Consider the following 23,942-nt stretch of genomic DNA (forward strand, 5'->3'; position numbering starts at 1 on the left):
TCCCCCGAACGCGGCGTCGCATCTCAACGGTCCTGGTTCGACTGGAAAATTTGGGAGGGTTGGATTTTCTGAATTTTTTCTAATTCCCAAATGTGCTGAATTTTTATAATTCTCGGTTTCCTGAGTTTCTGTCATTCATAAGGAGGGTCCTGAAGTCTTCTAGGAGGCATGGGGGATTTTTCAGATTTTATGTTATTTTTTTCTATTTATTCTTAACTCTTGGGGGGAATAAAGAGTCATTAGGGTAAGAGGTGGCACCGTCGAACCTGTACTTGGAGGTACCGGGGCTAAGCCTCGCCCCTCGTATACGAAACTCATTCCCGTGCGTGTAATCCCTTAAATCTGGTATATAAATAAAAGCCTCTCTCCCGGGCATATTAGAAGGGTGTACCGCGCGTCCATCTGCGAGAGCGGAGAAGGAGAGAGGTCCTGCGGCGGCCGCAAGCGGTCCGGGCTCGCCGCATGCGGCGCGAATCGATCCTCCACGGGGTACGCGCGTCCCGGTGAATCCACCGGCGGGAACGGTGGATCCTTTGTCGAGGAACCGGGGCCGCGACAAAGAGGAAAGTAGAAACGGACGGCGGAAAAATATTTAACGCGACTTTTTTTCTTTTCCCCCTGGAATCAATTCGGCGAAGGAGTCGCCCTCTGACCCCTCGGTACGACTAGTCCGAGGACGCGCGATTATAATAAATAATGCCGGGAATGAATATTATACCCTGCCGAGATACTCCTCCGGGGTTCATGTTAAATTCATCCCCAATCTCTGGGACGACGTTTTCGGCGGATTTTCGTCCGCTCCGAGGGCCCCGCCGGAAGCGGCGAGTTTTCCGCGAGAGCGTCATCCCTTTGTCGGGGGGGTGGGCGCCCCGAAAAGAATCGACAACCCCTTGACCGGGGCTCTCTGTGTATAAATTAGTCGGCCAGTCGGCTAAAGCCGACCTAATCCGTCATAAATAACTCCGTGCAGATGCGTGCCCGAATGCACCCCCGAGTGCACCCTCCGGCTCGCGGGGGCGCGTAATGGGCCCTCGCGTGCGCACCCCTAAATGATTCCGAGATGATCGCTACTTGTAGCCGCAACAACCCCCGACCCCTGCAAAACTGGCCGTAGGCTTGCCAAAGGGTGGTCAAGAGAGACGAGGGGGGACCACGTCGACCGCCACCCCAGGCTTCAACGCGACCTGGAACATCCCCTCTGCTGACCGAGTTCTGCACCTCCGGGAAATATACTTTCATTCCATAGGATTTCTTTTTTTTTTGACGTTTCCCACGGTAAGATATCCCATGACACTTTTATCCGAACCGAGTGCATCGAGACCGGGAAATTTCATTACTTTCTTCTTTTCTTTTTTTCTGGAAAATTTTAGAAATGGAGAGATTTTTTTAAATTCATGTTTCATTTGGGGTCGGGACCTGGCGTGGAGCTTTCGCATTTGCGTTGTACAGTTTGAGACGATTCGGTACACCTTCCTCGGGGAAATTTCGTTAAGTAGATATCTTTGACGAGACTTTCGCGTCCCCTTAAGGTGATGTGAAAGTGGCGTCGAAGAGGTTTTGTTTAGAAGACTTTTCTCCCAACTCGATTTACCGAATAGTTTGAAACTTTACAAAGTGAATGGGGAGACTATAAGGAAGGTCCTGAAACTCATGAAATTTCAATTCTTTTCACATTTGTTTATAGGTATTTCAAAAGTAGTGTATGAAAAATGAAATTTCGCGAGCTTCAGGACCTACCTTAGGGTCTCCATATTCACGTTTTAAGGTACGAAACGATTTGAGATACCCAGTTCGTGGAAAAGTTTTATGGACGATTGAGGTTTCGGATGCCGCTTTCACATCCCCTTAATGTGACGGATGACGGGACAATCAAGAGTCGGTCGCGGATCCTTGGATTTTTCTCTGGGCCCTACGACGAAGGATCGCGCTCGCTCGGCCAGGGGTGGGATCAAGTCCAGGGGCGGAGTACAATAACTCGGCCCCGCCGGAAGAAATCCATATTCAGATTCGATGATGCATTCGGAGAAGAAGGGGGACCACCATTCAGCCGATTCAGGGGGATCGCGGCCGCCTCGGCCATTATCATCGTTAGCGGCCGCGGCATCGTTATTATTTTCAGGGTATCGCGTTGCCGTCATAACCACGTCAGGGCTCGCTTTATGCCTGTGACAGTGATAGGGCCCGTTTACCGCGCGAGGGGGCCATTCAGGGGTCCCGTAATGCCCGAAGAATAGAAAACGCCGAAGCTGGACCAACGGCGCCGGCTACCTCGGGAAACCGGGAGGTCAGGTTGGACCGACCTTAAAATTCCTCCCTTTGACGCGATATCTCCTGCGACACATTTTTCTTTTATTCTAATCGTTGCTTTCTCGCTCAAAATTCAAATCCGCCCTTAATCACTCCTGGGGTAATCGACAGTTTAATTATCAACTTCGCATTGTTCTCGTCAGCTGATCGCGCAATGTCGATACCACTTACGAGATATATATATATTTTTTTTTTCTAAGGATCAATTTTACACTATTCGTACCAGCTGATCACTGAATGCCGTGCGCAATCTCAAAACTTATCCGAATGACTCGATATCTATTAAAATCCGAGTAGTCGCCACTTTAGGGGTCAATTTCCCGTCGCCCTCGTCAGCTGATCGCGCAATCCCGATACCACTTACGATGTTTTTTTTTTTTTTATTAAGGCTCAGTTTTACACTATTTGTAGCCACTCAATGCCGTGCGTTATCTCAAAAGTTATCCGAATTACTCTATATCTATTAAAATCCGAGTAGTCGCCACTTTAGGGGTCAATTTCCCGGCGCCCTCGTCAGCTGATCGTGTAATCCCGATACTACTTACGATGTTTTTTTTTTTTTGATTAAGGCTCAGTTTTACGCTATTTGTAGCCACTGAATGCCGTGCGTTATCTCAAAAGTTATCCGAATTACTCCATATCTATTAAAATCCGAGTAGTCGCCACTTTAGGGGTCAATTTCCCGGCGCCCTCGTCAGCTGATCGCACAATGCCGCGCGGACGATGCGAATCGCTTCGAGAGCCGACGAGGCGACGCGGTCGGGCTCGGAGAGATTTTTACTCAGGGTCATCTCGATTCGGGAAGCTGCGAGAGTGTCGGTGCCCCGTTACTTCTCCGCGAGATATATACTGCCACGTATAGTGCGGCCGATGCAGTCCGCGCGCGGTCCGCATGCGGTGCGTGCCGAGTACAGGGCGTACCGAGGACCGTCGCCTCTTCGCCTGGAGTAATCCGCCGCGGCGAATCGGGAGAATTAATCACCGGCATCGAGGATTACCATCGCAGAAATATCTGCCACTTCCCAAATGCAAAACCGGAAATAACATACGGAGATATAAAACCTGGTTAAAAGTTAACTTCTCCCAAGAAATAAAAAAAAAAAGAATAAAATTACCAAACGACACGATCAAGATATGCAGCGAATATATACGGAAAATAATATACAGAGTCGTGAAACCTCGTTTATAGTGAAATTCTCCCGAGAATGAAAAGAAAATGACCACAACGACACGATCAAGATGTGCCAGCGAATCGACCTCGGTTTCGATCCAGCTGGTCAATTGGTCGTATAGATCGCGTACAGTTGCGATTGCCAATTGCGGGACGTTGATCCCATTGCCGATGTCGTAGATCTCAGCCCGCGAGAAAGCGCCGGGAAAAACGAGTCTCTAGGAGGGGAAATGATTTCCAGGGGCGGGAAATGTGCACCTCGGAGCGGCCAAAGGTGCACCGGCGAGGAGTAATCGATGCAACGCGGTGCACCAAGATGACTGGCCCGGAATTCAGGGGGAGGTTATAGGTGCATCGATGATATCCGAGGAGGCGCAATTTGCCGGATGCACCTCGGTTCACCTCTTCCCCTCTTTCTCGGATTTTCGTATCCCTTTTAGACACGGATAGACGCGATAGGCACGATCGTCTCTGGAGGGCCGAACGGGGATAGTTAAAGCTGAGGCCAATCTTAATTAGGGGAAGCTACGTACCCCCGGGAGAGTCCATTGTGTTCGATTACGCTTTACGTGTAGATGCATAAGCGCATAGGCGTGGGTGCAGCGGGGAAAAACGGGCGCTGGGAGGCTGCGCCACGTCAGGAGATGACGGTAAAAGCGCAGGATCAGGTCCTGGGGGATATCAAACAGAGTACCGTGTGGTGTCCTGGTGCTCGGTCTCTCTTCTTCCTCTTCTTTATTTCCACTGTCTCTCTCTTACTTAACTTCCATCCGAGCCATCCGACTCGGCAGTCTGGATCGTCCCGCGTCATCCGAGTGTCCCGTTTCGTTCGAGGCCGCCTATTGATCTAGTTCCGGTCTGGTTCCTCGTTATCAGCACCGACCACTTAATCGCCATCGATCTCGATCACCTGTAGAAGAGAATTCCCGGTGAGAGATTCGGACAAACTCCTAGAACGCGCTCGGGGACGAGGTCGAAGGAGGCGCTCCTTCCCCGTGATTTATCCCGACGTACCTCGTCACCTGGGACGTCCGCTCCCTCGGCGTCTTTAATTACCTGTCTACCTCTGGACGCACCTGCCCAGGTAATTAGTAGTAACGCAACCGAGAAAGGGGGTACCCTCCACTCGCTCGCCCGCTGTACCTACAGTGTACCCACCTATTTACCCACTAATCTACCTGCCTATTTACCACCCCACCTATTTACCAACTTACTTAAGTGGGTAGCCCAATATCTACCGAGTCGCTCAACGGCATTGTCCTCCTCTTTTCAGTTTTCTCCGTCTCATTATTCCCCGTTGCCATTGTCCTTCGAGGATGCGCCCTGACGTCTCTGACGTCTTAAGAAGCTTCGAGGAGGCGAAGAGCGAGAGTGACAGGGAGGGGAGACTCTCCTCCTCGACTCGACGCTCTTCCGGGCTCTCTCTCTCTCTCTCCTAGTAATTTCGGAGAAGGGGGAGAGAAATATCGGGAAAAGGGAGGAAACTATCTCCCGCGAAAACGGTGCGCGTTAGTCATCCGCCCTCGATCTCGGCCGAGTTTTGCGGGGTTAGTCTCGCCCCTTCCGGCAGTCGTAAAATCGCTTGTCCGGTCTGTCCATACGTGGGGAAATTTTCACGGGGCCCATCCCGAAGCCGTGGAGCCCCCTCGTCCCGTTCCACGAGGAGGAGGTCGAGGCCGAACTCTCGCAGCCGTGACAATGGCCGGATCCCCGACAGCAGGCCGGAAGTAAGGCCTAATCCGAGGACCGTTTGCCACGGCTAACAGAAGTTTCCTCTCTTTTTGCCCCTTTTTTATCCCCCATCTCCCCTTTCCTCCCCCATGGGCCCTAGCTTGTCCAATAAATACTCCTACACGTGGCGCAAGAGCCATCGATGGCGGTCGTAATCGGTGATAAGGTATCTCGCGTAATCCTCGCTATATCTCAGATAGCTCGGGTCATAATGGATATTTTAGCTGTTAGAGTGTCATCCAGTCGGCTCTTTTCGTTAATAACACGGCGAAGGAGGAAGTTGGCCATTTGGGCCCGATGAGGGGCTCGGCCCGTTTCGGGCCCGAGGCAAGATGGCGGCGAGAGGGCGAGATCGGATGGAATTTCGGTCGGCGTAATCGGAGGTTGGGTCATCCGGGCCCGACTCTATTTAACTCCAACAGCCGGGGTCCTAGGGCCCGAAAAATTTCCAACCTCCGATCCCGCCCAGAAACGGCGGCTCGACTGTTCCAGTAATCTCCCCTAACGCACACGCGTAAAAACTAACCCTAACAGCGATAGGGCCCAATAAAGAGGGCCGCGACGTCGTTTCGTTGTAAAAAGAAATGGCGGGGAGCAAATCGCCCTGGATCCTCCGAAGCGATCGCCGATTAAAATCGGGGGAAAAAAATTGAGACCTAAGAATAAAAAAGGCACTCATCGCGAACTCAACGTAGAGAGGGGCCCCAGGAACCAATTCTCGAGTTCGTTCGGATTTTTTTTTTTTATGAAAAATCTTGCATTGCCGCAAAGTCCCATCGCTGGTCAGCTTTCGAAAATCTTTTAAAAAACTGTGAATTTTGCTCGCGAGAGTTGATCGGATGGAATCAGGCCCCTGGGCCCTGTGCTTATGTTAAAGTCGGTTAAAGTCAACCGCGGGGCCTATCGGGGGTCCTTCGGGAGCGGGTCGAAAAAAGGGTCGAAAAAGGGAAATAAAGCCGATACTCGATAAGAGTCGGACGAGGGATGGGGGATAAACGAAGGTGGGCTAAAAGGGCAAGCAAAAGCAAAAGCGGCGGATACGGTGATATTCGCGCGGTGCCCGCCGAGATTATCCCTATCCCCGGGGGCAGGGGTGGAAATGGATAAGGGGGGCGGATAGGGTGGCCCTTGGCGAACGGGAGCTCCTCGACGGGGGTTTCATCCCGGATCGGCGGAGACCTGGATCTTCCGATCCGGCGAGCGAGCGAGAGGGACACAATGGACGTACCACCGGCCCCATTAGGCCCTCTCCTTCCCTCCGGCCGCTTTCTTCCATTCTTCCTCGGTCCTCCATCTTCCTCGATCTGCATCCCCCCCCCCCCCGGAGTCCTCTCGAGAACGCGTCGCCCCCGGCGAGCGCACGCCGTGCACGCGCGCGTGCACCCCGCGAGGTAATTAGCTCGAAGGGGGCTGCTCGTTAGGTAACCAAAGGCGGGACCTGCGAGGCCCAATCGCGACGGAGTGGCTCGGTCGCCCCCGGATCACCCCCGACGTGCCCCCGTGTCGGATCAGTCGGCGTCGCCATTTCCACGGGTCGCGATAAGGGGAACAAGGACCTGAAAGAAAGGTGATAGAAGAGGACTTCCATCGAGCCGGATGAATTCCGCTCGCGATAGAAAAAAAAAAAAAAGAAAAAAAAAAGTACAAGCGTACAGAGGGATTTGCAGAAATGACACATGAAAATCCCGGTATTCATGCAGAGGGGTGGATACGATAAATGAATTAAACCGAAAGAGGAGGGAGGTGGGATAAGAGCGATAATGGGGCGTAATGGTGAAAATTACAGAGGGAGGTGGAAAAGGGGGGAGATGCACCCATCGTGTTAGGAGGAGGAGATGGAGGTGTCCCATTTCGAGGCGTCTCGGGCCATCGGCGACCCCTTAAAGGGGCCCCCCCGCGAACCGACCTCGGGACCGCGACGTCCCTCAGGACGCGTCCAGGGAGCGCGGGTCGGGGGGATGTTAAAGAACGCTTAAAGAGCAAAGAAGCGGACGGGCTAGAAACGGCGGATGACGCCTCGCGGTTAGTTTCCCTCCGGAGTCCCTTGAAAGGGGCTTTCATTTGCTCCCTGGTCAAATAAGGAGGCAGAGACCTCCGGGTGCCGCGACGTCGATCGGCGGGGGTTCCGCGTTACCCGCGATTTAGAGCTTTTCCTTTATATTAGGAATAATCTAGGGCTCGGATAGGGCGAACCGGTCCACACCTCGCCGGACCCCCGGAGCAGTCCCATCCGCGGGTAAGTGGCGCGGATGGGGGCCAATCTCGGAAATGAATGTGGCGCGCTGTAAAATTCACGGGACAATCCGCGGCCCGGTGAATGCTGGCTGTTTGTCTGTTTGTTTGTCCGCTTGTTTCCGGGCTCGTCTATATGCACGCACCCCGCGCCCAATCTCCGCCTTCCCCTGCCCGTCGTAACCCACTGCCTCCCCCGCGCCCCCGGGGCCCAGGTGAGGAAGGGGGTGCGGAAATAAAGGGGCAAATCGTCGCAGAAGTCGCGGGAGAAGCCAGTCCCGAGAGAACCGACTCTCTCTTTCTCTCTCTCTCTCTTCGACCGCCACCTGCTTTAAGGTTGCCTCACTTGGCTCGTTAGAAGGGCTCTCTCTCTCTTTCCTCCCTTCGCCTTGGGCTCGGTTTTTCCTCTCTCTCTCTCTCCTCCCCGACGAATGGACTCGCGGAACCCGCGGATGTGGAGCGACCTTTGACATGTATAAATCAAATTCAATCGCGCCGGGGGTTTTTATACCTTCTGTAATTGGGAAGAGAGGGCGCCACTGTAGAGGAGGGAAACCCCGAATCTTAAGAGGGAGGCTTTTCTAGGAGAATCCGGAAGGGAAGACTCGCGGCCTCCGCCATGACTTTTCGCCCTCGAACTCGAAACGGGGCTCCGACTGCATATCGACTGCACCGCTATCGGTATCGACCTGGCTTCGTACCCGGCATTACTCGCGGCGGATGGAAGCTCGCGGCGAAGAAGCTCTTAGGCATAAGTAGCGGGACAATGGGTCGCGGATAGGAGGAAGGGAGAGCGAGATATCGGGAGAGAAAACCCGAGCCGACCGCCGCCACCCGTCGATGCGACGCCGCTCCGTCCCACGTCCTTGGAAACTGGGATGTCGCACTCGTCGCGGCGCGTCGTCGCGTCAAATGTTCCGATCCTCTCGAAATCTAGCTTAACCTCTTTCTTTCCACTTATCTCCGTCTATCTTGCCTAACCGTATTTCCATGGCCGACGCGTCGCCGCGCCGCTTTCGGTGTGACGGGCCTGTCGGCGTCGCCGGTGCCCGGGTCGCTCGCTCGGGGCGCCGATTGGCCGGCGGCGCGCGCGAAGGGCTGGGTTCCCGGAGGCACCGCGGGAGGGAGGAGCGCTCGAGGGTGCTCTCGCTAGCGCGGCGAGCGCGCGAGTGGTATAAATCCGCCGCTTCGACCCCTGCCGTCCCGCCGGGCCCCGCTGTCCCTCTCGGGGGCTCTTCTTGGTTTTTCCCTCGAATGCCCTCGAGCCGGCGGGCCTCTCTCCTCGGGCTCTCTCTCGGAGAGAGCCTAACCCTTCGGAAGCGAGAGGAGAGCCTCGAAAGCTCGTTAGCGAGCGTTGCGCGCGCGCCATTTTCTCTCCTCTTGGCTCCGGCCCGCGCGAGATGGAGCCCTCGAGAGGGAGAGAGAGCGTACCGCGGGATCACCCCAAATCCGGAGTGGGACCCTCCCGGCACCGCTTCCGGTCGCGGGTGAATCCTCCCCCGGTCTCCCGAGGGAGCACTCGAACCCGGGGCGCGATCGCCGCGACCTCTTACGGTACAACATCCGCGGCGGCTGCGCAAGCTGCGCCTCTTTGTGCCGCGCTCTCGCCATCTTCCTACCCCCCTTTGCCTCCCCATCGAGGGCCCCTCTTCGCGGCACTCGACGCCGCCATCGCGACCCTCGAACCCCTTGTTTCCCCTCCTGCTCGTTATCGCCCGCCACTTCGACTACGAGTTTTCCGCGGCTCGCCTCGATATTTCTTCTCTCTCTTTTTATACACTCGAGGACCCGACTCGAACCCTGGATTTGGAAACGGAGGAGAGCCCCAGGGAGGTTATGTTCCCTATGTCGATATAGAGGTCGCGAATACTCCTTTGGCCCTCTTTCGTTGGGATTTTTTTGTTTTGTTTTGTAGGTTAGGCCGCGCAGAGACGTGGCCTCCATTTCGCTTTTAGAGGCCCCTGGGACCCCCGACTCCCTCGCATCCCGTGTTCGGGGATGTTCACGGTGTTCCGGATGTTCGGGATGTTCGGCCTCGATGCTATACCCTCGAGCTCGCTCCACCCCATCCCCCGCGACACGGTACATCGCCCGTTCAGTATTTAACCGTCCCGACGCCACGCGTCGGGGGCTCACCTACTAACTCGTCCGTTAATATTAAAGGTCCACCGGGAGCGGCCACGCTGCCGATTAACGGCGCCGGGCGCCGCGAATCTTTACCGCGGCCAAATTCACGGGGACACCCCTACGCTCGGGACGCACCCTCGACTCCTCGCGCCCCGGACCGGGGCGCATCAAACATTCAGAGGACGACCGTCCCGATTATCCCTGACATCTGACCAGGACTTTTGAACATCGCGCCGGGACCATTCCTCTTACTCTCCCCTGTAGAGACGCGAGACCGATCGCCCGCGATTTGCCAGGGTATTTGTCCGGTCTTACGCATTAACGACATGTATTGTAATATGTCGGACGGGCGTACATGCACGTCTTACGCATTAACGACATCTTACAATACATGTCGTTAATGCGTAAGAATTTATCAAAATTCCACCCACGCTGAGCAAAGAGATTTCCTCGAACCGAGAAAGATATTTCGTTAATTCGAAGAATAATTATTTGACTCTAATGAATTCAAATTGGATGCATCGCTTTCTTCGGGATTATCACAATTTCATTTCTCAGTGAAGTTCTTTCAATTAACGAAATGCCTCTTTGGGTCAATGACATTTTCTTTTTTCTTTTTTCTTCGGCTTGGATAGAACTTTTAAAATTCCCGAGGATTGGCATTATGTTGCTTTTTTTTTTTCTTCTTTAAGAATTACCAATTTTTGTTACGTTGATGCATCGACGTCGCGACGCCTCCATGTCGATACAATACGGTCAATAGGGCGATCGATCGATTTAGGCCCGATTAAGGTTTCAATTCGCATATGTCGAATCGTACAGTCGATATTGCTCTCTCGAGGGATGTTTTAACTCTTTCCTTCGATGCTCGTTCGTGATGTATGGTCACGTCCTCCGGAGGAGAGGAGAGAGAAAGAGAGAAAGAGAGAGAGAGGACGGAACAATCGTTCGCTCGGCCGAAGTAATTGGTAATTGTCTTGTCGAGTCGTGCGGGGCTGCAGAATGCAGGACCTTTAGGGCCTCGTAATTATATGCAGTCGAAACGATATAATCCATCGTGGCCGCGAGGCGAGGAGATCCGTGACCGTAGCCAATGCTCTTCTTTAACGCGCCTCGCCTCGAGATGCTATTTCCACCGCGGATAACGAACGAGACGCGGCCGTAAATAATATTTTCATTCACCGGTGGCGTAGGCCGTTGAAAAATGAAACGCACCTTGCCCCGCGGAATCCTTCGGCGGGACTTTAACGCGCCGTACCGCGAGAGACATTGCGGAGGCCCCGATGGCGAGCGCGGCCATTTTGGATTTTCTGTACCGGCCATAAAATCCTGCTTTTTGGTTCGTTAAATCCGAGCGAGGAATTTTCCAAAAAATCTTCACGGCTGTTCTGGTTTAACAGGGACCCTTGCATGCATCGATTTACCCGGACAGTGTCAATAGACACCGGGCCTTATCTCTGCCCTGCTCTTCAAATGCATCCTCTAGGAGATGCAAGATCATAGCTGACCGGCGATGCATCGAGCCTGAATCCGTCAAAAGATTTCAATATCGCGCCCCCCCGCTCCCCGGATATATGAAATCGCCTTGTTTAGTCAAAGGATGAACCTCATGGTCAATACGCCCCGAAGTGGTCCCTGCCCTGTAGGACGATTAATCATCTCAGGGTGGCGACCATCTCGAGCGGTACCGACGATCCTCCGTAATCCTCGGTCATTATCGCTCGTCCTTTTGCGCCTGCACCCGGGTGACATGGAAAAATCACACGGAGGACCGAGCTCTCCCGATCTCGACTCGACTTTCCACACTCATTTAATTCCCCCTTAGTTATCCCTATTAAAATCTATGTACGTATAAAGTATAAACAATTGTCTGGCGAGTATTTCACATTTTTTAGGATACCCTTTCGGGTCTAATCTATGATCTGGGACGCATAGGAGACCTCGCTAGGTCTCCTCGACCTAACCCTGGCCATGTCCACTAGGCGGTGGTCCATGGCTCCGGATTCTGCTAACCAGAACAGCTGCTACGACCTCGCATCATTTACTAATTAGTCCCAGTTGTCGAATTCCTGGCAAACCATCGCGCACACGGCTACTTCTGTGAAGCCCTCTTCTTGATATTCGGGGTCTCCGGATTTCTAAATTTATCCCGTATGATAATTGGTCCCGATCGGCGAGTCGATGGAGTTGATTTCCCGATTAGGCGGCGCTCTTTCCGCTCATTTATTTCCTCCGTTCCTTTTTTATTCCCCTTCGGGCAGGAAAGACTCGTTGGGCCGGGCGGGCGCGTCTCGTTGCTCGAAAACCGTTTACACATGCCGTGTACAAAACGTCGAAACCTCGTCCCATCGACACGACACATCCGCGCGCGGGTCGGAGAGAAAGGTCGCCGGTGTCTTCTTCAAAGTCCCAAAGAAAATACGACGGTTCCCCGCTACGAATGAGCATATATGCACTGCATATTCCAGCGGGAAGGGCGAGGGCGGGGAAGAAAGGACGCTCGTCCTGGAGGTTCCACAACCTACGGTAAACAGCCCTGGCGATGTATAAGTCAACACTGATGTTTGAAAGCGAGCGGCTGTCGTTAAAGGCATCGAGTCGGCCAAATGTCAGATTTTTCCTGAAAAATATACACACACAGTCCCCCATAAATCATCTCTTTATCTCAGCGTCTTACCAGAAAATTGGAGTAGAAAATTTCGGAGAGGAATTCTCGAAAGCCGGGATGACCGTCCAGATAAGGGCCCTCCGTAAAATCCTCCATTTTGAGGGGATTTCGACATCCACCTCGGCTTTCACCCTCACCCTATCAGTTTCGTTTCCCTGTAACAACGATACGCCGTAGGCGGCCCCTAATTAACAAATTCGCGACTCATTAGTGGGGAAGACGCGCGGTTCGGCATTATTCCCTGCCTGGATTCTTCCTGGAACATCCTTGGCCCATGTTACGGGATGAGGCAATTCGTGTACCGAGCCCATTGTTTATGGAAGGACCAATGGGCACCCGGGACAGAGGGAAACCCAGAATTTCCTGCCAGTTCAGCCTCCACCTTGTCAGGTGGCCCTGAAAATCAGATCAAGCGGTGTTAAGTTACATAAGGATGTTTTTTCTTTCCTCTGATTACAGGTACTTAGGCGTGGAGCCCAGAGCAGGTGGATTCGGGCCCGAGGGTGGGCCCGATGGGCAGCCGCAGATCGGAGCTGGCGTAATTGGGCCCGCGAGTGCGGAAAAGCACTGCAAAAATCCGCATCTCACCCCGAAGCAACAATCGGTCTGTTCCCGATCCCCGCCGATTTTACAGGTGAGCATATGTACCTCTGATCTCCCCTTAATCTTCATTTCTTGAAATTGGGCCCAAAGAAGGTACTCGTCGTTTTATTTTCTTTTTTTTTTTTTCTCCTCCCAGTGGTATAGCAATCCTCGATCGTTTATGGTTACGTTCCAGGGGAAGCAGTTAAGTATGTTAATTCCGGCCGTATCGTTCCAGCCAGCTGTTGTCGACCCTCCCAGTTTTCGGGAAATTAAATTGGAAACGACCTAGGAGGGCCCGTAGGTGGGCAGGAGATGGTGGATCCGAGAAGGGGGCCCATTTCTCTCATGGCGGGGTAACCTGGAACTTCGAGGCCGCCATCGAGAGCGAGATTCGTCTTATCGGTCCTTCTGGGCAGTTATCTCGGGCCCAAAATCGTTTATCGATACAGGGCCCTTCCCTGTTCGAGCGTCCATCGCGCAATCGAATCGCCGCCGCGCCTTTGGCGCATCTCGTCATCATTGGGCCCGATATGGGCCCATTGCGCGTCCTCGCACCGAGGTGTACAGAGCAAACGGAAGTCCCTCCCCGGGGCCCCCTCCTCGTAACGGCGCCGACAAAAGCGAGGGTTCGGGCCCCGGGGCGGGACCATTGTCCCGATTTCCCCGGGCAGCAATCGGGCCCTACGAATCCACCATGGCGGCCCGAAATTCCGAATTCGACTCGTGCCGTCCATCTCGATGGGCCCCGCGAAACCTCGCCCCTGGGAAGCCCGGCAAGGGAAGCCACCTTTCTTTTTGCGCGTCAAGGGAGGCCCGGCAAAATCGGGCCCAAGACGGAAGCAACCCCCGATCGGGCCTGACCGGGGAAAATCGAATCGGTTCTGGACGGACCGTCGACGGCATTGTCTGGAGTTGAAAAACGCGACGTCCGATGCAGTACCTAGGGCCCATAAATTCGGACCGGCATTGGCAGCCGATTTCCCCGTGGAAATCCGCGATCGGGCCCTTTGTCCGGGGTCGGGGAAGTGTGACACCGTGAAAGAAAAACAAAAAAAATTGGCTTCTTGCGGAGATCCTCGAAATCGCCGGCAATTCGAGTCGGAATGGACGCCATGTCGCTCCTCGTGGGGGGCCCTACACTGGCTGGTAATCGAAGTCTGCGGCCCCGCCAGGGAGCGCAGCCTCCCCGGGACCCTCCCCTGTATTTCCTAAGAGGGAATGTACTCCGGTTCATTAGCGCGAATCCTTCTCGTTCGAATTTTCCGCTCGCTGCGGTGATACTCGAAGTAATCCCGGGGGCGTACGCCCCCAGCCCCCAACCTCGGCGTTCTTTCATTCTTCGAGCCCCCTCGCCCCTCTTTGTTCCGACCTCGCGCTCGCGCTCTCCCCGGCGACCGAGTCCAAGCCCTTCCTCGGATGGCATCGTTGAAAACCCGAGGAACTCTTCTCGTTTGCCTTCCTCGAGACTCGAAGCACCCCTGGCCGAAACTCAAGTTGGCCCGAAAGATCCTGCCGTCGTCCTGGACCCCTTCCAGGGCTTTCCCCTCGCTTCGCCAAATCGCACCTCCTCCAGGAAACCCTCCCATAAGGCGTCGCTCTAAAAACGCAAGAGGAAGGTTAATGGAATTACCTCGGAGGGCGTTTGAACGGCCGGTAGAAATTTCTAAAAGGAACGAGCGGCCCCTCTGAGGCCCACCGAGAGGGCCCGATGGGCCCTGTCGACGCATTACCGATCTGACGAGGCCGCGGAGTCGGAATGAATATTTATACGTCAACGGGCAACCTGGGCCGTAAAGAAGGGATTAGTCCAAAATGACCGGGAACCGCTCTTGGATGCCGAAGAGGAATGCGAGGAGCCTAGGAGGAAAGGTCGTTAAGGCCCCGAAAAGAAATGGGCCCGAGACCGTCCGAGATGTCGCGATCCATGCTCCCGATGATGCGCCGTACCTGGAGGCAGACGCGATTACCGTCAATTACCGTTCATTAATCGTTAATCATTATCAAGGAAGAATTAATAATCAATGATTTTTCTAAATGCCTTTTCCCTTTTTCAGGCCGTCAGCGCCGGGGCCAGGCTGGCCATCGAGGAGTGCCAACACCAGTTCAGGTCGGCCAGGTGGAATTGCTCGGTGAACTCCGAAAATCCGCAGAACATCTTCGGAGGGGTCATGCTAGTCAGTGAGTAAACCTCGGCCGCTCCTGGAAACGTCAATTCCTGGTTATTAGGGGAATAGTCCGGGGACATTCGTCTAAGCCGGTCGTCGAAAACGAGCGTTTGCTTTCAGACAGTCGCGAAGCTGCCTTCGTGTACGCCATTTCGGCCGCAGGGGTGGCTTACAGCGTGACAAGGGCTTGCTCGCGAGGCGAGCTTACGGATTGCTCTTGCGACAACCGAGTCAGATCTCGACATCCCAATCACTGGCAGTGGGGAGGATGTAGCGAGGTGAGATTCTTTTGCACAGTCCCATTACGATACCTGGCGTTTAATCGCTAGGGATGGACCGTTTTAAGGGGATGCGAAAATGACATCTTAGAGGTCCATCGTTCATGAAACTTTTGTCCGAATTGGGTGTACCTATTTCTTTCATATCTTACCACATGAATAAGGAGACCCTAAGGTAGGTCCTGAAACTCGGGAAATTTCAATTGTCATTAAAATTCTTGAAAATGGGTATAAAGAAATTATCCTAAAATTGAAATTTCATGGGTCTCAGGACCTTCCTTATAGCCTCCATATTCACATTGTCGAGTTTCAGACGATTCGGTACAAATAGTTCGGAGATAAGTTTCATAAAGGATACTTCTTTGACACCACTTTCACGTTGCCTTAACGCTAGAACTACCGGTGGATTTTTTTTTCATAGGATCGGCCATTTGAAACATGTCATTTTGACTGGTCTTGGTAGTTCTAGTGTTAAACAGAGCAGCGTCCCGAATTTTCCAAAATTTCCGCTCGACTCGAGAGTCCCCCGCTCTTTCCGGGGTCGTCCCTTTATCGGCAGTCTGCGGGACATGTTGAGACAACCGAGCGGGTAAGTAGCTACTGGTTCTGGCATTAAGGGCCGGTTAGACGGCTTCTACTTAAATCTTAAACCGAGCTTAAATTTCAGCCCAGCGGCCCAAATGTCGGCCCCCGCGTAAGTCACCGTGATATGCCCGGTCGATTGAAATCCAGGAAATTTCCCGGGCCCTCCCTCCTCGGCTCTCCAGGAACTCGATTCCATATTTATTTTCACCCGGGTCGGGATCCCGAAATCCCAAGGAAATCAGACTCGGGATATAAATCGCTCTCCCGTCGGTCTTCGGTGTAATCCCGTTTAAGTAAAAGTTCCGGAGAGCCGGGGAATTTCGCCATTCCTTCGAGTTTCTCTTAAATCTTAAATTATAAACCTTAAACCGTGAATATTAAATCTTATACCTTAAATCTTAAATCTAGCGATTTTAAGTGCCTTCATGGCTTTTGACATTTCTTAGAGATTAAGTCTCTCGACCTGGGGCAAGGCGCGAGGTCTCCTCGGAGACAGGTCGCGCCGCCACCTGTGTGCGGTAACGCAGATGCGGTGATTCCGTCTGCGAAAAAGCCCGAACGCACGGATGAATTAGTCTTCCTTGAACCGGTGACCCCTTGTAGACACTGGCGGCTTACAAGGGGATTAAGGGGGCTAAGCTTGTTAAGTTGCAGGAACCCCTCGATCGTCGGCCCGACGTGCGCGCGGCCGTTCGCGTGTGCGTTGACGCGCGCGCACTCTGCCATCGGACCGGCAAAATCCCGAGGCCTCGTCGGTAAGCCCGCGTGTAAGCGCACGTAAGCGCACGTAAGCGCACGTAAGCGTACGCAAGGATGCGCGCATGCGCCCCAGCGAGCGACGTTCCGCCGTTCGGCTCTCGACTCGCGTAATCCGGGTGGGCGGTGGGGTCGGATAAGTGTCGTCTCCGTTTGCCGAGTATCGGTTTCCGCAACGAGGGCCGGCAATTCCGTCCACGCGGCCCTGCCACCTGGCGAAAGAACGACACTTTGCGAGTAACGAGGTTTGCAAGTCTCGCCGGGACGTGCAAATATCCTTACGCCGGTGCACCTGCTGCCCGGGACCAGCCAATTAGCCCCGGAAGCATTCCGCCGCGAGGGACACTTCCCGGAGACAAATTGAAGAGAGCCGTTCTCCTTCGAGATTCTCTTCAGGGTGCTCCTCAGGGTGCCGATTCCGATTTCCATGATATCGACGCGGTGCATCCTTGACTAGATGTCTCGTGGGAGCTCTCGAGAATCCTTTCCCTCTTGTCCAGAATGTTCTTCCTCCTTTCCTGAAGAAAAAAGGGATCAGTAGATACCGACAGACGTTGAGTAGTTGATGTGTCGAGAGGGTCTCCGTGACCGGACACGTGGCGACTGGCTGGATAACGACGACGGGTTTCAGGACATCCACTTCGGGGAGAAGTTCTCGCGCGAGTGGTCGGAGAGCGGCGAGGAGCCCGTCAAGGACGTCGGGGTGCACGGGCCCGGGAGCCTAGCTGGTCTGCTGATGAGAAGACACGACAGCGAGGCCGGGAGACGAGCGGTCCGCTCGAGGATGCAGCGCGTCTGCAAGTGCCACGGTGAGTCGTCGCGACGCCACCCACTACCCATCCGCGGGACGCCGCTGGTCCCTCGCGTCTCACTGAGCGCGTCGCGTCATGACGCTACGCAGTGAAGAGGTCCTCTGGACCTGCACTTCATGGTCCCACGAAATGACGCACGCGAAGAAGCGCAGCTTCGCTAGTGGTTCTTCATCCTCGATGCGCCGAAGCGACGCGCTCAGTGAGACGGTCTCGGATCCGAAGAAACGGATCGGCTGTAAGAATCTAAATTCGCTTACCCACTCGACAGGCATGTCCGGGTCGTGCAGCGTGCGAGTCTGCTGGCGAAGACTCCCGGCGTTCCGAACGGCCGGGACCGCCCTGGCAGGCCTCCACGAGGGCGCGGCCCTGGTGCGACTGGCCCAAAGGGGAGGCCGCAGGCCCGCCAGGCTCAGGCCCGCCAGACCGGACCTGAAGCGGCCCAACAAGACCGACCTGATTTACCTCGAAGACAGTCCCGACTACTGCGAGCGGAACGTCACGTAAGTTACGCGCGGCGCGCCTCTCCGGACCCTGCGCTCGCTTATAAGGACCTCTCCTGTGTGTAGAAGTAGAAATGCATATAGAAATACCTGTCTGTGTATATAAATGTATGTAATAACCATGAAGTGATCTTGAGTACCCTCGCTTGCCGGTTTCAGCCTCGGGATCCCGGGGACCAGAGGCAGGGTCTGCAACCGGACGTCCCTCGGCTTGGAGGGCTGCCGACTGCTCTGCTGCGGCCGCGGCTACCAGACGAGGGTGCGCGACGTCACCGAGAAGTGCAGATGCAGATTCGTCTGGTGCTGCCACGTGCAGTGCGAACTCTGTCGGCAGACGCGCGAGGAACACGTTTGCAATTAGACGCTCCCGTCACGAAGCCACTTCGTATGACCGAAGCGACCGGCGCGCGCCAGCCAGATCGAGAGTACCCGAGTGCGATCGAGCACCGAGTGTACCGACCAGACCCGAGTACCCGAGCTCGAGGACCAGGAAGCACTCCGAGACGAGGTCGAGGTCCCGAACCAACCCCTTCTGTGATCCGCGTTGACAAGGGTGTTCACCTGCATCTTCCAGTATCCTCGAACCGCGACAGGTCCGGGAATCTTCCCGGCAAAGGTTGCGGATCGGCGGTCCAGGTGCATCCGGGTGATCCGAGGGCGAGAAGGGTAGAACGCAGGAACGTCGGGCTCCCAAGGGCCGCCAAGAAATCGCCGCACCTCGGGGCGCGCTCTCCATCGGACGCACCAAGTATATCCCTGAAGTACTGTAATGAAGAGTAATTGCTACCGTAAGGCTTCCTCCGCGTGCTTCGAGGGTCTCTTTCGGGAGGAAGGATCTCTCTCCGTGCCGTGCGATCCGTCCGATCGCCGGGATCTCTTCTTTTTATCTTTCTTTTTTTCCCCCATTAACAAATTGCCCCTTCATTGACCGGCCGTTCCGAGCGACTCGGTGGAGCATACGAGCGGAAAAGTGCGTTCAACGTTCAAGGCCGAGCGACGCGTGGGGCACGAGAGCCCAAGAAGAGCTGCGCGGAACGTACGCGGTCCAATCGGCCGACGACGAGGTCCGTGTCTTCCCCTCTCCCCATATCTGCGACATCGGCGTCGAGGAGATGCAATCGCGGTCCTTACCCTCCGACCTTCGGCAACCTCGACGTTAGAAATCCGGAGTCCGTCTCTGGTGGCGTAATCTCCTCCCATTTCTCCTTCATGGGTCCTCTCCTCTCCTCGGAGCCCACGGATGGGATCGTTCCCCGGTCCTCGTTATCGGCGGGAATGGCAAGGTCGCTCCAACCGGGTCCCCCTTTTCTCTGGAAACACCATCGTTTTGTAAACCCGCCATCATCGCCCCGTTTATAAGGCGACATATGGCCTCTGCCATCGCCTTAACGCCGTGGCACGCGGGTTCTCGTGCCCCTCGGATCAGGAGCAGTTAATTCCGAGGGGCGGCCCTGCCCCGAGAGGGAGGGATACATCCAGGGTCCGGGAGAGCGACGGAGAGCACCGCGACCAAGACGCAGGGTCGCGCGTATAAAATCCGGCCAACTTTTACGATACACTTTCGGCGAGGGGGCCGTTTGACGGCGCTTTCGAGCCCGAAATCGAGCCCGAGAATCGACAGAGGCCGTTACGAGCCGCCAGCCAATCGCTGTTTCCTCCCCGATGAGTAACGCAGTCAATTTCCGCGTTTAATGTCCTCGGGGCGAGATAGCGTCCCGGCGCGCGGAGAGAGGAGCCCTCGGGGACGCGGAGGACGGCGAGGACGCTTTTAACGCGACGCCGCTTACTCGGCTCCGACTTCTCAGGAGAATAAATTCCCGTTGACCATGGCTTCCCTCGGAGGTCGCTCTAGATGGACCGGGACGGGTACTCGGGGACGTCCACGTCGCTTTCCAGCGCCGTCAGCGACTGCTACTGTACACGGGGAGAGTCTTGCAGGGGACGTCGTTGTACAGTGGTGACAAGGAACGACGGCAACGGGTACATGGATGACGTTTCCTGTAGGACTCTCCTGACGCAACTTGCGGACCAGGTGGAAGGGGGCAGGAATTACTCTCACCGGGAAGTGGTACGTCGGCAAAGCAACTACGGCAATCGGGATGGATATCCGGCTGACGGTGCAAGACCGGCCGAGAGCCGGTCCTCGGGTGTTCCGGTCTTCGTCGTGTACGCATGTGCCAATAGAGGCTAGAAGAAGATAGAGGAGGTCATTAGGATGGGGAGAAAAGAACACGAACACGTCGCCGTACAGGCTCGCACGCGGAGGGAGGCTCGTCTCACTCGGCCGAATGCTTCTCTAATGGGCCAGATGTTTAACCTGAATTTTCTACCTTATCAGGCCTCGATCAGGCCTCGATTACACGGTCCGGCCAAGGATTCGCTCCAACCGGATAAATGGCGCACTTGCGACTTGCATGAATTACATACCGGATGCGAAGACATTCGGTCGACCTGGACGAGCGTTCCCCATGCCGCGGAACTGTACCGGACACCTTCGATCCGATCCGTGCACTTACTCCTCGTCGCGTCCAAGTACTCGCGCCGATCCAGACCTGCGAATAATAAGTAAATGAATTAATCGAAGAGCAGAGTCCGCGAGATCGGGATCGGGCTCGAACAAAGTTAGGCTATGTTTAGGTTTAGGTTGCGCGCAAGGCAAAGGATACCAATGCTCTCTAGCACGTAGGCAAGCGGCGGAGAAACCTTAGGTTAGTGGACGTAAATTCAATTCTGCCCTGCCGGCCCCGGGGGAAGATCTTGACCGGTCCAAGGGCGGGGTTACCCTGACCCGAGATCAAAGAGACCGTATCGACGCTGGCCCGAAAATCCTCCGTCGAGCTGAAACAAGTACACGGATCGTTAGACGAGACGAGAGATAAAGACCTCACCAGATTCGCGGAACCGCCAAATCGAGTACCCGATCGAACGGATTAAGAGCTCGGCGATCTTGCTAGGATCGAGGGGACCCTTTGATCTCGGGCCAAGTTTCGTTACCTTGCACCAAAACTGCAATTCTTCTCCCTTGGTCCAGAGGGTCGAATCGGTCGGCCGTAAGGGGGGTTTCTTAGAGCAGCGATTTCGACCACTCGTCGATCTCATCGTCCGATCCGACAACGCGCAATTGCCCAGGAAACGTGCGGCCAATCGTTCTAGAAACGAATCGAGGAATATTTATAACTACAGTATAAAGTAATTATACCCTTAGCGCGATTCTAATACCAAAAGTGGTATATATAGGTCCACCCTAATGCGGTACCCATCAGCGGTGTAAAATCGTCGCGTTCGAAAGTCACATTCCAGTGTCAGTGTGATAAGATACAATTTTCACATCCCGATGATCGTGCGCCATCGGGCCGAGTCGAAACTATATCATAGAACCGGGAGCTAAGTATTAATTTAATGTAAAAAGTGAAAAATGCAAAAAAAGAAAAAGATAAATGAGATAGGCGACATTGGGCGACTCCGATCTAGCTACTCGAACCGTTTTACACCGCCGATTTTTAACAGTATTGTATATTATGTTGTACAATCCGGACTCTTTAGAGTGACCGTTCGCGTTGTACACTAATCGTGTCTATAGAACGTACTCTTCGTCCCCACGTGGGCACCTCTTGGAACTAAACAAAATGGCGGGGTTTGCGAGGACCTCGGTAAAGAGCCTCCCCTTGTTCGGGGAAAGCGAGACAATTCACCGTGCAATTCCACTCCCTGTAGCGGGAATTGCAGAGGCAGGCAATCGCAAAACCCCGCCAATTTGTACCTTTAAGCGGGACGTCGAGAGTGTCGAGAGCCGCGCACGCGAATCGAGGCAGAAAGGGAAGAAAAATAGGAGGAAATGCGAGGGTACGAGCATTTACGTGTCTGCATTCGCTCGCTAAAAGGCAAACGAGGAGTCGAATTCCGATTTTTTAGGGCGCGCCGCGTTTCCCTCGATCCTCGAGGAGAGATTGAAAAATAAAGATGGCGGACGAAACGAAGTCGCAGGTCCACCTTCGAAGAAATTCCTCTTGCCGGCTCCGCGGACGGAAGTGTACTCCACTCCTCGTTTCGTTCGCCGAATTCGGACCTTCGTGTTCTCCATCTGGGGTCGGATCCTCCACCTGGGGAAAAGGGGGATAAATTAAAACGTTTAAAGGCGCGCCCTACCATTCCCGTGTCGTCGTCTCGAAGAGGCCGACACGACTAGGACGTGTAATAAGCCGCGTTAAGTACTTACAAAGCGCAGTATTGACCGATAGTTATTTATTTCGCTCGCGGTACGCACCGATGAAGAAAAAGAGATACGTGAAGTCCGTTCCCAAACGATTAACACTTACTCGTACACGTTCACACACATACAGTACACGACGCCCACGTACAGAGTGTATGCGTAGCTTTTTTAATGTTACAAACGCAATTACTCTTATAATTGTGTCTGTCGATTAGTCCCAAGACCTTCTAGTTTATATTTGTATATGTACGGCACATGTACTCTCTCTATTGTGTATTTATAAATATGAATAAAAAAAGTATATATATATGTATATACAAGAGGTTCGGCTAGAGATGAGTTGGGAGATTGCTTACGGGCAGCGTCGCACGATCGTACCCTGTGCTGCCCTCTGGTTTCGGATGTTAGCTCTCACCGTTTTTTGCCCCCAAAGACGGCGCAACGAATTTCTGGTAGGGGCTCGCGCACTCGGGATGGCGGTGCCATCTACCAGTCGCCCTTGGCAGCTCACGTACTCGTGATGGTAATACCATGCGGCAGTTGACGGTGGTGGCTTACCTACGCTTACCGATACTGCTCGCTTTTGATGGTAAGGGAAGAACACTCGTGACGCTCCATTTGAGTTTATCTACTTATCTACTACTATTAAGTACACTGTTGCCTCGAAGTCGACATGATTCGGAGCTTTGGGGCACGCGTCGGTGTCGCGTACGGAACTCTCATGTAGCGAATCTGCGTGAGTGCGATCGCTCCTAGAAATCTTAACGCGTCCCAACCAGCCAAGCGCCAAACTACGGGTCGAGACGTTGAGTATGTGTGCATTCGGCGCTAAAATCGACAAGTATGCGTGAGACTCGAAACTGCGAAAAATTTTCCCGAGGCTTACCTAACTGCGGATATAAGCCGAGTCATTTCGCGCATGATTTTTACATTTCCCTACTAGCGTTATCGAGCGCTTTTCGAGCGTTTCTCGATCATTTTCAGAGCGGTTTAGAGCGTTTTCAAGCGCTATTGAGTGTTTTCGAGCCTTCGCGTACCGACCCATGAGCGAGAAATATACAGAAGCTGTACAAACGACTGTTTTTGATCTCAGAAATAGTGCACAGAGTACCCTCGTGGTAAACCGCGAACTGGGCAACCTAACCTGTTAGTAATGCCGATTAACCTAAAAAATAAAACTATTCCTAAATTTGTATTAAAAACGTGCGAATCATAACCTCAGTCCTGCTTCTCGGGTTCTGCAATTGTAGGCTCGACTTATTTGTCCAGTAACTCTTTATTGATTTATTTACTCAAATGGAAGGCAATCGATAAATTTGCAACAAATAAAAATAAATAACACACACTCGTTCTTTCCCTGTCTCACGTCTGTCCTTTCACGCTCTCTCACACTCTGGCTACAATTACTTCGTTACTTAAAATTACGTCGTTACTCGGTATTGCTCAACGAAACTCGTATCTCTCGCACTCTCGTATGCTCATACAAAATAAATTGCGTGCTCGCCTTGATATATATGTATACATATACATATACATATATATACGTGTACCATTCATCTTAATTACTCTCTTCCTGTAAACGCAAGTGCCTTATGGAAGCGATGCGTTATATTAATATCTATATATTTATATATAATATATATATCGGTGGCTCACGTCGACGTTTTGTATATATTTTCTATTTAACGAGGACACGCACCTCTCACGGCGGATTCGCACAGCCTGATAAAAGATCACCCCATCCTCCATTCAATTCTTTTTTACGCCGCACCTGCAAACTTGAAAACCACCTCAACTACGTTGGGGGTAGAATAT

General features: G+C 53.6%; 1 protein-coding gene across 1 annotated transcript in view; it reads left to right on the plus strand.

Moving 5' to 3' along the window:
- LOC105701745 (protein Wnt-1) overlaps positions 1–22,364 on the plus strand; it is a 35,904-nt gene extending 13,540 nt beyond the window's left edge. The window contains exons 3-8 of the mRNA XM_012428767.1: positions 12,696–12,870; positions 14,876–14,999; positions 15,107–15,264; positions 17,237–17,414; positions 17,686–17,917; positions 18,077–22,364. Of these exons, the coding sequence (XP_012284190.1) occupies positions 12,696–12,870; positions 14,876–14,999; positions 15,107–15,264; positions 17,237–17,414; positions 17,686–17,917; positions 18,077–18,278 (1,069 nt within the window). The 3' untranslated portion in view covers positions 18,279–22,364. The remainder of the gene's footprint in view (positions 1–12,695; positions 12,871–14,875; positions 15,000–15,106; positions 15,265–17,236; positions 17,415–17,685; positions 17,918–18,076) is intronic.
- The last annotated feature ends 1,578 nt before the right edge of the window (positions 22,365–23,942 follow it).

The sequence above is a fragment of the Orussus abietinus genome, unplaced genomic scaffold (genome assembly GCF_000612105.2).
Source record: "Orussus abietinus isolate OABI.00-Male unplaced genomic scaffold, Oabi_2.0 scaffold30, whole genome shotgun sequence".
NCBI classification, from domain to species: Eukaryota; Metazoa; Arthropoda; class Insecta; order Hymenoptera; family Orussidae; genus Orussus; species Orussus abietinus.